General features: G+C 39.7%; 1 protein-coding gene across 1 annotated transcript in view; it reads left to right on the top strand.

The window, feature by feature from the left end:
* JAG2 (jagged canonical Notch ligand 2) overlaps positions 1-16,813 on the top strand; it is a 100,447-nt gene that overhangs the window by 44,720 nt on the left and 38,914 nt on the right. Inside the window, 2 exon segments of the mRNA XM_032768809.2 lie at positions 3,972-4,226; positions 5,545-5,605. Of these exon segments, the coding sequence (XP_032624700.2) occupies positions 3,972-4,226; positions 5,545-5,605 (316 nt within the window).

The following is a 16,813-nucleotide window of genomic DNA, read 5'->3' as shown; positions in this document are numbered from 1 at the left end:
CCAAAGTACTACCTGACAATCTTGTTTCCACCACAGTAAATTCACTGGTATTTCACTATTACTCTGCTTATTAATTGAAGAACTATGACTGTAAATGGAAAATTCTCTCTCCTAAGTGCCATCTCCCTAGGGCAGTAATGTTACATCTTTGGTAGTCTTGATTATGCCAGTGACAGTCTTTACCACCAACTCCTCTGCAAAACCTCGGGCAGCTACTGCCTGCTTATTCTCTGTGTCAGCCTCTCTACTTTAGAAGTAGCTGAAACACCCCTTAAAGCATCACAGTATCTTTCATGCGTTTTGAGCCTGCCACCACCACCTCTGAATAGTTACCATGTACATCTTCCCAGTGGGTAATGAGGCTGCCTTCTCTCTAGGTTATATCCCAGGAGGACAATGAATTTCATTCTGTCTCTTCCTTTTCTCCTTGTTCTTCTCCCATTTGTTCTTTGGCTCACGTATTCCCTCTTCCTCTTCATAGATGTTTCCTACACCTCTGTCCAGACTTCCCCCATATGTTACCATTTCCCTCCTCTTCTGCCCCACCTCAGTTTCTTAAAAACATAAGAATGGCCATACTGGGTCAGACCAAGGGTCCATCTAGCCCTTCTGACAGTGGCCCATGCCAGATGCTTCAGATGAAATTAACAGTACAGGGAAATTATCAAGTGATCCAGTCCCTGCCTCTGACAGTCCAGATTTAAGAACACCTGGAGCATGAGGTTGCATCCCTGACCCTCTTGGATGATAGCCATTGATGGACCTATCCTCCTCCATGAACTTATATAATTTTTTTTTTAACCCATTTCTTCTTCTTCTTCTTCTTCTAATGTTTGAATGACTTTTTTATTTGAAAAATGTTCATTTGACCTCTAGTCCCACTAAAGTCCTCTAGTCTTTACTAAAGACGTATAACTATGGCAACTGACATACAAGAGGCCCCATACTGTCACAGTGTGCCTAGCCATGATAAGGGCAAGCAGGGTCACAGGTCTCATGTTCATCTTCTAAGACTGCCAGCAAGACTATTATGCTAATTATATGATTGTCTATTAGTAATTGGATAGACAACACAAACTTTCTTTACATAGGGTGCTGAAACCATGCAGTAGTAAGATAGTGTCATTCACTACCAGTTAGGGTGACCAGACAGCAAGTGTGAAAAATCGGGACAGGAGGTGGGTGGCAATAGGATCCTATATAACAGGGGTCAGCAACCTTTCAGAAGTGATGTGCTGAGTCTTCATTTTATTCACCTTAATTTAAGGTTTCATGTGCCGGTAATACATTTTAACGTTTTTTTAGAAGGTCTCTCTATGTCTAGATATTATATAACTAAACTATTGTTTTGTAAAAGAAACAAGGTTTTCCAAATGTTTAAGATGCTTCATTTAAAATTAAATTAAAATGTTGCTCTTATGCCGCCGGGCCGCTCAGCCCGCTGCTGGTCTGGGGTTCTGTTCACCTAGGCCGGCAGCGGGCTGTGCGAGGCCAGCGGCCAGGACCCCAGGCCGGCAGTGGGCTGAGCGGCTCAGCGCACTGCCACTCAGGGGTTCCATCCGCCGGCTCCTGCCAACCGGGATCCCGGGTGCCAGACCCACTCTGCCTGCTGCCGGTCTGGGGTCCCGGCCCTGCCCACATCCAGTGGGTACCTACCTTCTACTTGGTTCTGGCCCGTTCTCTTCCTCTCTCTGCACTGAGCTGAGGGTGGGAGTGTGCTGAGCACAGGGCTGGGGGTGAAAAGTCTGGCCAGGAGCTAGAATGAGGGAGGGGGCTCTGAGTTGGGGCAGGAGGTTTGGGTGTGGGGCACTTACCTGGGCAGCTCCCATTTGGTGCTAGGGGTGCAGGTGGGAATGTGGGGTGTGTGTGTGCAGGAGCTCCCTTTTGGTTCTTGGGTGGGGATGTGGGGGATCAAGAGTCAGGGCAGAAGGCTGGAGGCATGTGGTGGGAGGGGGGGAGCTGAGTATATGTGGAGGTGCCAGAGTCAGGGCTGTGGTTGTGGGGGGGGTGTGAAGGAGTCAAGCAAAAAGCTGGGTATGTATGAGGGGGGTGCAGGGCTCAGGGCAGGGGTCTGGGGTGTGTGCGGGGCTCAGGGTAGAGGGCTGAGTGTGAGTGTGTGTATGTAGTGGGGGGGGGGGGGTCAAGGCAGAGGACTGGAGGGGATATGCCCCTATTCCACCTCCGCCCCCAAGGCCCTGTCTTTACTTCTTCTCTGCCTTTGCTGGGCGCAGCGACCATGCTGACTCTGCTCCTTCCAACCCCCTCCCTCGCAAGGGCCATCAGCTGATCGGGAGGAAGGGATGGAGAAGTGGAGGAGAGGCAGGAACCCAGCACACTACGGGAAGAGGCAGGAAAGCTGGCAGGACCAAGCTTCTGCCCCTGTGGGGCGGGGAGCGAGGACCAGAGGGCAGAGAAGAGCGGGCTGGCGGGGGGTGGGGAGAGGGAGCGGAGGGCGAAGAGTGGGCCGGGCCGGGCTATGCTGGGCAGGATTTTTATTAGCACACTGCTGCTTGCCGGGACTCTGGCAGGCAGCAGCGTGCCATTAAAAATCAGCTCGCGTGCTGTCTTTTTGGCATGCATGCCACAGGTTGCCAACCCCTGCTATATAAGAAAAAGACCCAACAATCGAGACTGTCCCTATAAAATTGGGACATCTGGTCACTCTACTACCAGCGTGGGCTGGGCTAGACCTGAACCATAGACCTGGAGACATGGAACTCGATCTTTCCAGGTGGAAACTGTACTCATCTTAGCTTTCCTTTTGTGCTTTATTTTTATTTATTTGAAACATTTGGTGTTCAGAGAAAACAAATGCTAAAGTATCGTTATTTAGTATATTTTGTTATGCATGAAGTCAGTACATTCATGACCACTTCAGAGGTTGTTATAACCTCTTCACAGGAGTAAAAGAAGTATGTGCAATTTTAGATGACTTTTCTAGATTAACTTCAGTAAGTAATAATACCATGTGAGTAACCTTTCATTTTAGGATTTTATGTACATAACATCTGGACTAGGGGAAGTAGTGCTTATTATAGTTTCTAAACACTGAATTGGTAGCTAAAGCTCTCTTCTGGCAAACAAATTCATTAATTTTTTATATTGCTCAAGAAAACCTTTTTTCAATGCTGGCAATCGTTAAGTCTTCTAACTATGAAATATGTGTAATGGTAGCAGTTCCTTAAATCTGTGTCCTATAATCCTCTTGTCGGGCAAGGCTTCCTGTCCACTCAGTCCTTTAATTCACTGATTGCCACCTGCCATGCTTTATTTTTTTAGACTGTCATTTCCTAGAGAATAATATGAAAGTTACACGATGGTGAAATGCTATTCATTTTTTCCAGTACAATTAAATGAACTAGTGATAAGGTCATATATGGAATATTCATGATTGATTTGAGTTTACTCTCTGTAATTCGTGACTTAAATGCCAAAGTAAGACATCTAGGATTTCAAATTTTGGAGGGAGGTTCCATGAGGTGGAGGAGCTTTTTAGATACATAAAACAGGATTTATTGAGGGATACAATTGTATGTGTCTATTTAGAGCATCCTAGCTGAACATACTGTGGGCTCTTTGTTTTGTTTATTACTCACATCAGAGAACCCCTATTCTAACAATTTATTTACTGGATTTATGCAGATTTTGCAATTTAAGAATAAAAAAGAACAGAGCCTCGTATAAAGATAAACTTGTTGATTGACATTGCATGGGTGTGATGTATTTGGATGCATTGACAAAAAGCCATTTTCTATTGATTATGTTCCATTTCTTAAAGTCCTGTAACTTTGCAAGGCAGAGAGAAATAAATTTGTACTCAGTAGCCCTTTAGCAATTTAAATGTGTTTGTTTTGTTTGTTTTTTGTACTGAAAGTCTTTTTAACCAATTAATACAGGGGGAAAAAAGTAATTTTGCATAGTGTGCATCCGGCTTGCAATATATTAGGGTTTTTGTTTTCTCTTTATAAAAGATGAAGAGCTGTTAATAGAGAGAGTGTCGTATGCTGGTATGATCAACCCTGAGGATCGGTGGAAGACTCTACCATTTAAGGGGCATGTAGCTCATTTTGAAGTGCAAATAAGAGTGAAATGTGATGAGAATTACTACAGCACACGGTGCAATAAATTTTGTGGACCTCGTAATGACTTTGTTGGTCACTACACATGTGACCAATATGGAAACAAAGCCTGCATGGAAGGTTGGATGGGAGAAGAATGTAAACAAGGTAATACTTTATTTACTATTTTACATAATTGTTGTTGAAACTAGAAGTTATATTGAGGCTAAATCTTTTTTAGCATGCTGCAGCAACTATACTGCCATGTGCACTAGCACAATACAAATAGATTTGCTTTGTTAGAGCTGGGCAAATAATGGATTTTTCAGTTTGCTGGCAATTCCAAAAAAATCATTTAGAATTGAACCATAAGCTAACTTGATCATTCTCTCTTTTTCCTGGCCCAATGCCTAGTCACTATTCCTATGAATGATTATGAATTGCCACTATGAATGCAAGCACTATTTTGTTGCTGGATACTGCTTTTTCTATTTTGTTTTTTAAAAACAAAAACAAAAAACCTGTCTTGCTCTAGTAAGAGTGAAGTGAGGCTCTTGGCAGAATCTGATAAACGGATCCAGTTGCTGTAGAGAGGATTGTCTGCCTATCAAATCAGGTCTTTAAACCAGTGAATTAAACACCCTTTTAACTTAAACTGAAGGTACTGGTTAACTTTGTTCAAGGAGCAACTTTTTAAGAAAAAATGATACGTTATAGCTTAATAACAGATTTCTAAAATGAAGATAGCTTTAATAACATTTTACAGTACTAGATTCAGTAAGACTGTGTACGTTTTCCAGTCCAGGAAAAAGGTCCATGTAACTCTTGAAAATGAGGATAAAGCTGTTTAAAGTTTAAAATATACAAAGCTGAAAGCTTTTTGATGTCCGTTAATGTTCAAATGCAGTCCTTCTTAAATATACCTGCAATGTTCAATTTAGTCCCGCAGCATTTTTCCTCCTATCTTTCAGTGAGTAACTAGCACTAAAATTGTGTGTTTTTTCACTTATGACAGAAGTAAAGTGATGAGAACACCAGTTTATAGCTATTTTAGCCAATATTGTATAATTTTTGAAGGTGTTCTGGTCTTCAGTTCTATATTTTATTTTAAAAGGTTGAGTAACTTAAAATATCTGAACCCATGTAACAAATCAAATTAAGTGGTATAACATTAAAAACGTAAGCCATGTTTGTAGATCCAGGCTAAACAAGAGGCGCAGTTGCTTTTATTTAAAACTTGGAGTTGATTCAATGAAATAGCTAGCCTGAAGAGCTAGACTTTTTTATTTAGTTATTAAAATACTTGTGCTGTTGATGTCTGTGTGTAAGAATTAATTGAAAGGAAAACTGTTTTAGGAATGAGCAATGAATAAGCTACTCCATTATGAAATTGCTTTAATTGCTGGACTAGGAGCTAGGGTTTCTGTATTAACTGAAGTCTTACTGCCCATACTAACTGAAGTCTAAACCTTTTTTCTTTTCACAGCTGTATGTAAACAAGGATGTAATTTACTCCATGGGGGTTGCAGTGTACCTGGGGAATGCAAGTAAGTATATGTACTTGGATATTTTAGTCTGAAGGAAGAACACTGGTTTTCTAGTACTTTGCTTTTAACAGTGATTTTTAGCAATTAGGCAGTGTACATAAAATAAAAAATGGGCTGGGTGGGTATGATACAGATTATATTTCGACTATGCAATATTAAGTTACATTTATTTCAGACTTTGAGTTTCACAGAACTTGTTACTTTCAGAGGTTGTCTGCTTCTGTGTTTGTGACTGAAGGGATTTGCAGAAAACACAATTGGGATTAGATGAGGCAGTTCAAACAAGAACCAGCAGTGTATTCTATTTAAAGATCACCTGCAATAGCAGAAAATTTATTAGCCTGTTCTAACTTTGAATATTTGTAGGTCTCCCATAGGTCTCATCCAGGTCTTCTGAAAAAACAGACAATCTTTCATTTCAATTGGTTTTTATTTTTATTTATTTTTTTTTTTAAAGAATGAGTTGTATGGGTTGATGGTATTTTTCCAACTCCAGCACAAAAGGTACATTCTGGATCAGTGCCAAACTCAACCCTTTTCTTGAGGTGATATTTTTTCAATTGAGAACACTAAATAAAAACTACCTATGCATTCTACCCCTAGCCAGGCCTGTTCTTAGGGTTTCTTGCAGGTATGTCCCAGACTCTATTTCCCTTCGGGTTGAACCACTTAACTCCACTCTGAAAATAAAGGGCAGGCACTACCTGTTCACCTTCCACAGTGAACATGAATTGGTTATTACTTCCATGCAGGACTTTTAACATCTAACAACAAGGTTGGTCAAGAGAGAACTAGTGCTATCTTATTGCAGCTGGCTTTTTAAATATACTTGTCCCAACTTTTCAAAACTTGCTGCTTGTACAAGTACTTAAAAATGTTTGTAGCCAAAGCATAAGCATCAGTCTGTTCTCCTGTAATTATATACTGCTTGCCAGCTTATCAAAACACTGAGTTCTCTGTTAATTAGACACATTCTTTATTTGTTAAGGAAATATCTTGCAACTCTCAACATGAAAGTCTTGGCTAACTGAGGTTAGTTTCTATTTTGTGGAATACAAAAAAAAAAAGCTTGGGGGGAGGGTAGTTATGTAACCTACTAAACTTGCCCCTACTTTCCCCAAAATTTTTCTTTTCCTTTTCTGCCCTATGACTGGAGAGGTGTTAACAGGCTGTTTACCTGGAAGGGTTCCTCGAAATATATTTTAACTACCTATGCTAAAGAATCTGTTCCACTTTGTGTTTAGCTGTGATGCTCCGAGTTCTTTTCCTAGACCTGAAGAAGAGCTCTGTATAAATTCCAAGTTCAATATATATTACCTCACCTACCTTGTATCCCTAATATCCTGGGATCAGCACAGCTACAACAACACTGCATACAATGTTATAAAATGCATTTGACTTCACTGCCACCAGTTCAGACTATGATTTTGACTTGGGAAAATGACCAACAGCGTAGATTCGGAATGTTCCCCAATGTGAAAACTCTTGAGAGGGGGGGAAAAAACTGAGCAAGTACTTCCCTGAATTTTGGTTCAGGTGCGTGGGGCATCTTCAGAGCTTTATTGATGTCCAGGTAGTGCTACAGGATCTCTTTGCCCCAGCACGGTGGGAATGTGAAAAGGCATCTAAGGGAATACCAGTTGAGACGAAAAGACAACAGAAACTTTGGCTAGGTCTCCTATGTAGCCGCTCTATGCCAATGGAAGAGAGCTCTCCCATTGGCATAACTACCTCCCCTTCAACAAGCGGTGGTAGCTGTCGGCAGAGCATTGTCCACACTGGCACTTTTGTCGGTCAGTGGTGTATCTGTGTTTTCACACCCCTCATTGGCAAAAACTTTACCAAAAAAAAGGTGCTGGTGTAATTATACCTTGCTTTGCCTAAGGCTAATACCTTTTTTACAAGGAGGAGGGGGAAAAGCTAGGCATGTAACCATGCAGGAGAGGTAGTGTAAGTACCTTCATCTTGCTGAAACAAAGGCTAACAGGAATGTGTTCTCGCAAAAGGGAATCCAAGAAAATACCTTTTGAAAGGTTCGAAGGGGGAGAACACACAGGATCACAAAGATTAGGTTGAGGCTCCCAAGAGACCAGATGCTTTTGAAGGGGGCTTTTGAAAGGGGTAGCTTTAAAACTAAAGGAGGGAATCCTGTTATATATCCCCTTGGTTTCTAAAGAACAAGAGCTGTTTCCTTAATATTTGATATCCATATGGCTCTTCTAAGGTACCCCAGTTGAGTTAAATTTCAGAAAAGTAGAGTCCCAGTCTTTCAAGGGCTCTGACTAGAGGCTCTTCCCATTATTCTGTTCTGTCTAGTTGGATTCACTCCTATATATTCAGGAAGTTTAAACAGCAGCCTCTCTTGCTGGAAGAGAAAATAGCAGGGGAAAGTTTAGGTATAAAAATGCTACGGTTGGATTGTATTCCACCTGCCAGATTCTTGACAGATATGGAAATACATCTAAGGTCTCAACAAAGTGGCAAACACTACCAATTTGGTTGTCTTAATGTACCCTCTACCCACATGCACCTCATTTTAAAGCTGCTTATGTCCACTATAAGATGTGGTATGATGTGAAGCTATCAAGTGGTGCCATTTCCACAGATATTGAGGTAAACAATGATACCATCAACACATGCAAGTATTTCAGTGGTCATTTTAATTTGTTTGTTTAATGACTGTATTTCAGGACACAATTGGATTTCTTTGACCTCAAAGCATCACAACAACAAACTAAAGGGCAAAACAAAATCTAATAATAAACTTGAACAGATATCCTGGAAATGTAATAACACGGGTGACATTTCTAGTCACCATTATTATTGTCATTTTGTTCATTGTTATGATACCTGTCAAGCATGCATGGGTTACCAAGTCTTCATTGCCTTGGCACGCACGTATTTCTCTGCAGAGAAATACTGTTCTGGCTACAGAGACAGTTAATTGTGCAGTGATCCTTACTGGTACAGGCACAAATAAAATCTTTCAGAAACTCCTGCTATACTTATATAGCAGGAAGCATGTTACAGAAGTCAGGAGTGAGTGCTACACAAGTTGTATGCACAGATGTGAAGTGCTGGTAATGGCTCCTGTTTAATCCATGTTATGTATATGTTCCATTTTTGGAAACAGCAAGGACCAAAACGTGTATCACATGACCAGAATACCATGGTATGTGTCATACTTGCACATAAAGTATGTAGAAGCATCCTTATGATCACTTCCTGTTGAGTATCTTCTTGGGCTTCTTCAGCACCTCTACTGATGATGGAGTTTGCTGCTTTACCATTGGAAAAGCCTCCAGCTAGAAGGAGCGTTTGTATTGGGTGTGCTCCTACATTATCATGTACATTTAAACCATATATTCACGGGGGAATTTTACAAGGGACTGCTTGTTGAATGCCATGTTTAGGAACTCTTTCCATGGAGGCACAGGGCGTCCTCCAATCACCTGGTATCTCTTGTAGCCATCTGTAGATCCTGTCTGTCTTTTTGTAGTTTTCACACTTACTTTGTCATATCTGTTAAAGACTTCAGTTACAGAATTAGCTTGGTCAAATTCTTTCATAACCTGCCTCAAGTATTCAGCAGCCAGTTAATCAAGTATGTGGAATTTCTCTGGCCATCATTTGTATAATAACCATGTCATCTCTGATGTACACCATGATTTCTTTGTTGCGTATTCCTAGCTCATGGATTCTTCCAGCTGATGCCCTAATTAAGTGTCTGGTATTCTCCTTGTTTTGTCAGCAAGGAAGAGGAACATAGGCACAGGTCCTATTGGGTGACTTAGAACAGTTGCTATTGAAACATAATCTCTGCATCTTGCTGAGGACAGGGCTCTGTGGACGACCATTTTTGGACTGATAGCTGCTGTGATTGGCCCTCTCTTGCCAGACTTGTATTTGGTGGTTTTGGCCACGTCAGCAAATGTAGTGATGCCAGGTTTCTTAAATGTCTGAAGAAGCTACATGTCCCATCAGAATCAGCTGTTCCTCTCTCCAATCTCTCCATTTGTTCTTCACCAACATCTGCTATTTCAGTAGAGACTCTTGTATGTCTGTCATATGCAGTCCATTAGATATGTTGATAAGCACCTTTTGGCTGTGACTCAGCATCAAATGGGTTTGTCATATTGTGGATGACATAGTTGGGAAGAGGTAGAACATTATTTTCATCCCTCTTTAGTGCAGAGTCAAGAACTTTTTTTTGTAGATGTATGTTTGCTGCTACTTTGGCCATTTCTTCCAAAGGTTTTGCATATTCATACTATAAAGCTGTGTATGTTCATCTCTAACACTATAGCTGACCCATACATAAGCATAATTGAATTAAAAAGCTAGTTTCTAGAATGTCAAAGGCTACTACTGCATGCAGAGGCAGCTACAAACTAAAACCTTTTTCTAAGCAGATTACATGTTACAATGTATGTACAAAAACGTACCAATGGAGAAGCATTACATTAGGAATTCACATACATTATCTTCACACTATTCAGTACAAACTATCGGCATGCAATCTAGTGCTACTGGTGCACAATCTTCGCTGTGAGCTTGATCTGGTCAGCAAATTTCAATTGGAAATACAGATGCCCCCCGACTTATGCAATCGTTCTGTTCCAGAAAGCCTTGCATAAGTCAGAAATGTATACCCGTACATTAAGCAAAGATTTCCGCAACTCAAAAATCCTATTTCTGGCTTATGGAACTTTTTCCGTAAGTATGAATTTGTGTAAGTTGGATCTTGCATAACCCAGGGAGCGTCTGTATAGAAAATGTTTTCCTTATAAAATACTTTGACAATTAAGAATATGCTGTATGAAAACATTTCATATTAGAATATTGCAAAATGTAGATATTTGCCATTTTTTCTGCATGTTAAATAGCTTCCTCGCTTCTGGGGGAGAAAACTTGCCTGTGCAAAACCAAAAAAAATCTTATAATACATGGTAGTTCTGGCCAATAAACACCACCTTAAGGTGTTTGACATTGACTACAGTTTTTGCTATTTAAGTTAGTCATGTTGCATTATTTCTAGAATTGCAAAAAAGACCTTTTTCTCATTTTGGATACCATTGTTTCACCTCACCTAAAGTCTTACAGCACCACTTGACAGCTCTTCTGAACATACATAAAATAAGCTTTCCAATGGTATTGGATGGGGTTCATTAAATTCCAAATAATATATGGCCCTCTTTGGAGACTTGCCTAATTACCTACAAGTGATGTCACCAATCCATGAAATTGGTTAGCAAGTAGACTGTTAAAATCAACTAAGTTTATCAAAGATTTACTAGTAGGTCAATACTACAATTTTTATATCCCGTTTAAAAAAAAAAAAATAGTTGCCCTTGATCTGCATGTCCATCGGAGAGATATTGGACTGATCTATAGAAGTTAATACAATGATGCTCAAGCTTCCATTAATGCAACAAGTCTTAAAATATGTTTCTATAAATGATTTGTTACTGATTTGGACAAGCCAACCTCACAGGTGGTACTTAGTGTACCCCATACTTGCATGCCATGGTAGAGATCGGTGAATGTTAGAAAAGAACATTTTGACTAGATGGTAGAAATTTTCTTATAAAAAAGTGGAGTGAATTTTAAACAAGGCTTGCAGGCATGACCTTTTGTTGTTTACAGCCTTGCAAGGAAGACTGTTTAGATGTACTTGGGATAATTGTGTTTGGAGCTATTGAATTATAATCTAAATTCCTTCTTTGGATTTTTGGACTATTGCCACCCTCATTTAACAGGTAAAAACAATGACTGCTTTCTAATTCTAAAGGAAAATGAAAAATGGGAGGAAGGCGAATGGGTGTGAGAGGCGTGGAAGTCTGCTGGTGCCAGTAGTCTGGCTCGTAAACTGATTTGCCTTATTCTCAAACGTCACAATTGTTTTTATACACAGAAAAATTGCAAAATCTGTTTTTCATCTCTGATTTAGTGTGAGGATCCTAATTACAGCTTTTTACTGAAATAGTTTTTTTGCTTTTTTACTCTTGATATCAAGTAATTCAAAGTGATTCCTTGGACTAAGTGCTTCTGTAAAGGCAGACCTTAGAACTGTAGCAATCTGATGTAGCCATTCAGCTGGCAAATAACTAAATTCTCAGTTATGCTTTTGGCAGTAGTAGAACTGTCATCCTTATCTGCTGGAAAGCTTTCTTGCTTCCTCTTTTTTTTTTTTTTTTTTTTTGTAGTCCTTTTGTTGGTGTTGCTTGAGCTATTTATCAATGTATTTTTGTTTGGTTAGCAAGGTAGAGAGGAAAACAAAAATACAGGTCTTCATTTTAACTTGTTTTGGGAACCCCTATAGCAAGCCCCTGTAAAAAGTTATCTTGAGAATTAATGGTCTGTGTCTCGTGGTTGGGGAGTGAGGAAGAGGATTTTTCAGATTGTTTTATTTTCTTCTTCTCTTGAGAAAGTGGTTATTATGCTAGCACCTCATTCTAGAATAAAAGTGTCAACATGGAGTTGAGCAATTTTAAAATATATACAGGAATTCTCCTTGCAAGGAATAGGCTGTGCTTCAGAAATGGTTTTCCTCATATAGTGGTGGTTTTTACTGCAGAGTCAGTTCAGAAGAAACAACAATGAAAAGCTTGCTCAGATGACAGGCAAAATGACATTGGTATCAAACCAATTTCTTCTTGTGTAGACAAGAATCAGCTGGTAAAACTGAGTGATAAAATAGCTAGATTTGGGACCACTAATCCGTCTTAAAAACTGGGTTTTTCTTAAGTTACAGACTACATGGCCTTGTTGTTCAGGAACCATAATATTCAAAAACCAGTGGGAGAACACTTCAACCTTTTTAACCACTCAGTGACAGATCTTGAAGGTGGCAATTTTGCAACAAAAAAACTTCAAAAACAGACTCCAAAGAGTCTGCTGAACTTGAATTAATATGCAAATTAGATACAATTAACTTAGGTTTAACCAGAGACTGGAAATGGTTGGGTCATTACACTAATTGAATCTATTTCCCTATGTTAAGTTCTCCTCATACCTTCTGTGGGTCATCTATTAACACTTCAAAGGTTTTTTGTTTTTGTTTTTTGTCCTGCTGATAGCTCATCTCAATTGATTGGACTCTTCCTTTTAGTATGCATACTTCCACCTTTTCATGTTTCCTGTATGTATAAATATCTCCTGTCTGTGTGTTCCATTTTATGCATCCGAAGAAGTGAGCTGTTGCTCACAAAAGCTTATGCTGAAATAAATGTTAGTCTCTAAGGTGCGACAAGTACTCCTGTTCTTTTTGCGGATACAGACTAACACGGCTGCTACTCTGAAACCTGTGAGTATTCTCTTTGATGCTTTACTGAGGGCAGAGGGTGGCTTTTGTAGAGCAGTGCTTCAAATACTATTAAATTAAAGAACTCCTCAGCCTNGGGGGGGGATTGTGAGTTGTTTTTTTTTTTTTTAAACAGTTTGGACAACAGCAGATCTTAAATACTAGATTGTATTGTTTGTGCTACACAGCAATGAGGTTAACTTTGGTGTAACGGTTATTTGTTGAGGTAACCTTATTCAGAGTAACTGTGCTCTGCACACCACAGGGATCGTGGATGGCCATAGATATGGGAGAACCTAAAGGCTAGTTCTTTGAGAGAGGTTATCTGAGTCTTTTTTGGTAACAGTTTTCAACGAGTTGTCAGTACACTTAATAATTTAATCTCTCATTTCCTCACAATCCACTTTGGCACGTGTTTGGAGAAGTTCCAGGTATGTCTAGTATCCGAGCTTCATTGTTCCCACATTGCTAGGATGGTAGTGCTGTGTATGTACTTACCTTTTGTTTGTTTTTTAAGCTTTTACAGAGAATATTGCTTCAAAAACAATTCAAAGGGGCCAAATCTCAATGTTCAATATGATGTTAAAGTAAAACTTAATCAGCATAGAACTAAAGTAGTTGTATATCATGCATCTGTTCTTTTTTTTAAAAAAAAAATCATTTCTAAAAGATAAAGAAAAACGTGTCTTATAGAGGATCTTTAGACTAAGTCAAATGGACTGGAAATGAGATTTTGGCCAGCATTGTTTGTTGGAGTGGTGTCAGTGCCCCAGCTACACTTTGCTCTTTATCCCTCAGATAGGCCCAGTCATTTCTCATTTCCTTCTTACTGCCTATGATTACAAGAGGGAACCCTTGGCAGTGTCCACTGCTTTTTGCACACTATATAATTTAGGTTCTCTCTCTTTGTGTGTATATGTCTGTATAGTACTAGTGTAAATAGTACAGTTGTAGTTTTAGGATTAGTTGTTTAAAGGCTGTTGACTAATACAAATACAACAGTAGTGATGATGATAAATTTAAAAAAAAAGTGTTGGGGCCTTCCTTGCCATGGGCGTTTAGAACCTATGACTGAAGCAAAGTCCCCAGGCTTCAAAACTCTCCTCTTTTAATGTGATTACCTTGCTGCAAGCCTGGCTCTCAAGGTGCCTTTTCTGTTTTGGTGTAGAGGACATATTCCTGAGAGGTGTTCAGTTTGGCATTCTTTCTTGAAAAGAACTCAAAAGATGAGGGAGGCCCAGTTTAAGCTTTTCTCCAGGAGCAGTCAATGAGTGCTGCCCAGATCTGGAGGGGGAAAGCCTCTAACAGAGCTGAGCAGTCATCGCTGAGCGCTCCTCATTGAGCTAGTACAATAACAGGTCTTAAAACCTGGATCCCCAATTCAGCGTCTGCGTCTAGTAACTCCATCACATTGTCTCCTAATGTAATAACAATTTAACTCTTAAATTAAGCAGACTCTTTATACCTATTTTAAGTAAATAATTATACGTGACTATTGTTTTGGCTTGTGCAACACCATCCTGTGTATGTCATCAGAAAACTTAGTGGATTTTTTCCCACTCACTGAATGATGCATTTTGCTTCTGTCATTAGCATCACTGAATCTGCTTTGTTTTCCTGTCATGAATGTTTTGGCTAAAATTTCTAATTGAAGTCTAAGTGCGGGAGGAGTTTCATTATTTGTCAGGAAGGTTCTGTAGGGGAAAAAATACACATGTGAGTAACAGGACACAGTTGTGATGTTTGCTTCTGCCTTGCAGGATGTAAGATTTTTATTTTAGGCTGAAGTGTTTCAGCTCAGCCTTTGGAAGCATAATAGGTTCCTTCCGCTTCCTTGAACTGCTTTAACCAAAAGAGTGGTAGGAGCCTAATGTTCCACAGCCAGCCAGGATACATGGTAGTGGGATACTCAAGTATGACTGCAGTGGAGAAGTACCTGTTAGTGCAGATATAATGAAAGAATCTTGCATATTTTGAGGAGTCTTACAGTCTATAGAAGTGTGGTCTGTGAATGGGCACAGATTTATGCCACCCAAGTTTGGTTTGGTTTGTTTGGGAGGGGGTGGCGTGTGTGTGTGAGAGCGCCATTCAGTTCCATGTCACTCTTTCCTAAAGATAGACTAATAAAGCGAAGTGGTGGGATTCAGGATCACTAGATTCAGCCCACTTGGGGTTAATTTATTTTAGAGACGATTAGCCTTTAAGGTGGACCTTAGCTCTGAGTGTGAATATCTTTTTTTCCTCATATTTGTTTTGAAGATTGATTGATAGAGATTTGTTACCACCAGGGCTTGACATATTTAGCCAGAACGTGAAGCCTACTATCTAAAAGTAGATGCAAAAGATTAACTGGACTCCCCAAGGGAGGTCCATATACAATTCCAAGCCCAACTGCTTTCAGTTGTTGAGATTCTTGTCAGGGTGCTATCCCTGGACCCTATGCATGGAGTCTGACTCATGTGACAGTCTGACATATGAAACACTCCCCTGGCTTCTAGTTCTGCAAGGGAGGAGCTCTCAAAATTAAGATGTCCCTCTTTGTATGTCAGTTTCACTGCTTTGACCACCCAGACCTGAAGAAGAGCTCCATGTAACTTGACAGCTTGTGTCTCTTGCCAACAGAAGTTGGTCCAATAAATATATATATTACCTCTCACACTTTCTCTCTGGTCACGAATGTTAGTTTTGTTTAACAGGAACGTATGTTTCTAGTTTTGTCAAGTGAAACTTAAGCTCAGCTACTTCTCTCATGGGGAAAGAACCATGCAACTAGATCCTGACTTCCTGGCTAGGAGAGAAAATGATAATTTAACTAATTCCAGTGTACAGTGTCCTGTTCTATAGTCTCAAAGTGATTGGCCTATTTTAAACACCAGTAGGGATAACCTGATTGACTTAGTAGGTGGATAAGAGGAGAATAAGATCCAAGTGACTTCACTGAGTCTACTTTGCAAACACTTGTGGTATAATTTCTGAGTGTTAAACTAGATCCACTTTTCCTCTCAAAAGCTAAAGTGGAACAAGTTGAAAAACTGAAAATAAAGTAAGTTACATGTAATAAATGGCAAAGACTTACGTGAAACAGCCAAGTGAACAGGCAGCTTTATAATTCCATGTGCTTAACCTAGAATCTGGTTTTGAAAACTAAGGGCCCAATCACAGAAGATGCAAGTGGCACCAGAGAGGTGCCAAGAACCCTTAACCCCTACTAAGGTCAATAGATGCTGAACACATCTTGGCACTTTGCCAGATCAGACCCTTCAACTGAATGATGGTTACTCAATGTCTTGTTTTGGTAAATATTCCTCTTCCACAAATGATGGTTCGAAAAATTGGGTCTTAACTTTGTATAGTCTTCACATTTTTAAAACTAATCTCTTTGTAGTAGAATATCAAAACTCCAATTAAAGAAACATATCTCAGCCACATTGTCACCCGTCATTGCCTTTCAATACTTTTTGCTGCTGTTTCTGAATCCAGTTTGGGGTTGCAGTGTGTACCAGATGCTGCTTTTTTTGTTTTAAACTCTTGTGGGATATCTTGACCTTATGTCAGCTGTTTCACACAGCCTTAATGCACTCAGACTTATCATTTCTACAATTGTATTGGCTGTAACATCCTCATTTACCTACTTCATGCCACACTTACTAGTAATGTGGTAGATAGAGGTTGGACTAGATAACCACCTGAGTTCCCTTCCAGCCCTGATATTCTATTCTAATCTGAACAAATATTTTAGACAAGCTTAAATATATTAATGATACAATTCATGCTAATATATCTTAAAATAACTGCATATGTGGTAATCTGTGGCACAATTGTTTCCTTTGGTTACCTTTATTTAGTTTGTGAAATTTGATGTCCCTACATGTTTTGCTAATACTGTTCTTTAAAATAGCGTACTT

This window comes from Chelonoidis abingdonii, chromosome 4 (assembly GCF_003597395.2).
Source record: "Chelonoidis abingdonii isolate Lonesome George chromosome 4, CheloAbing_2.0, whole genome shotgun sequence".
Taxonomy (NCBI): Eukaryota; Metazoa; Chordata; order Testudines; family Testudinidae; genus Chelonoidis; species Chelonoidis abingdonii.
This window is presented reverse-complemented; position numbering and strand designations above follow the sequence as displayed.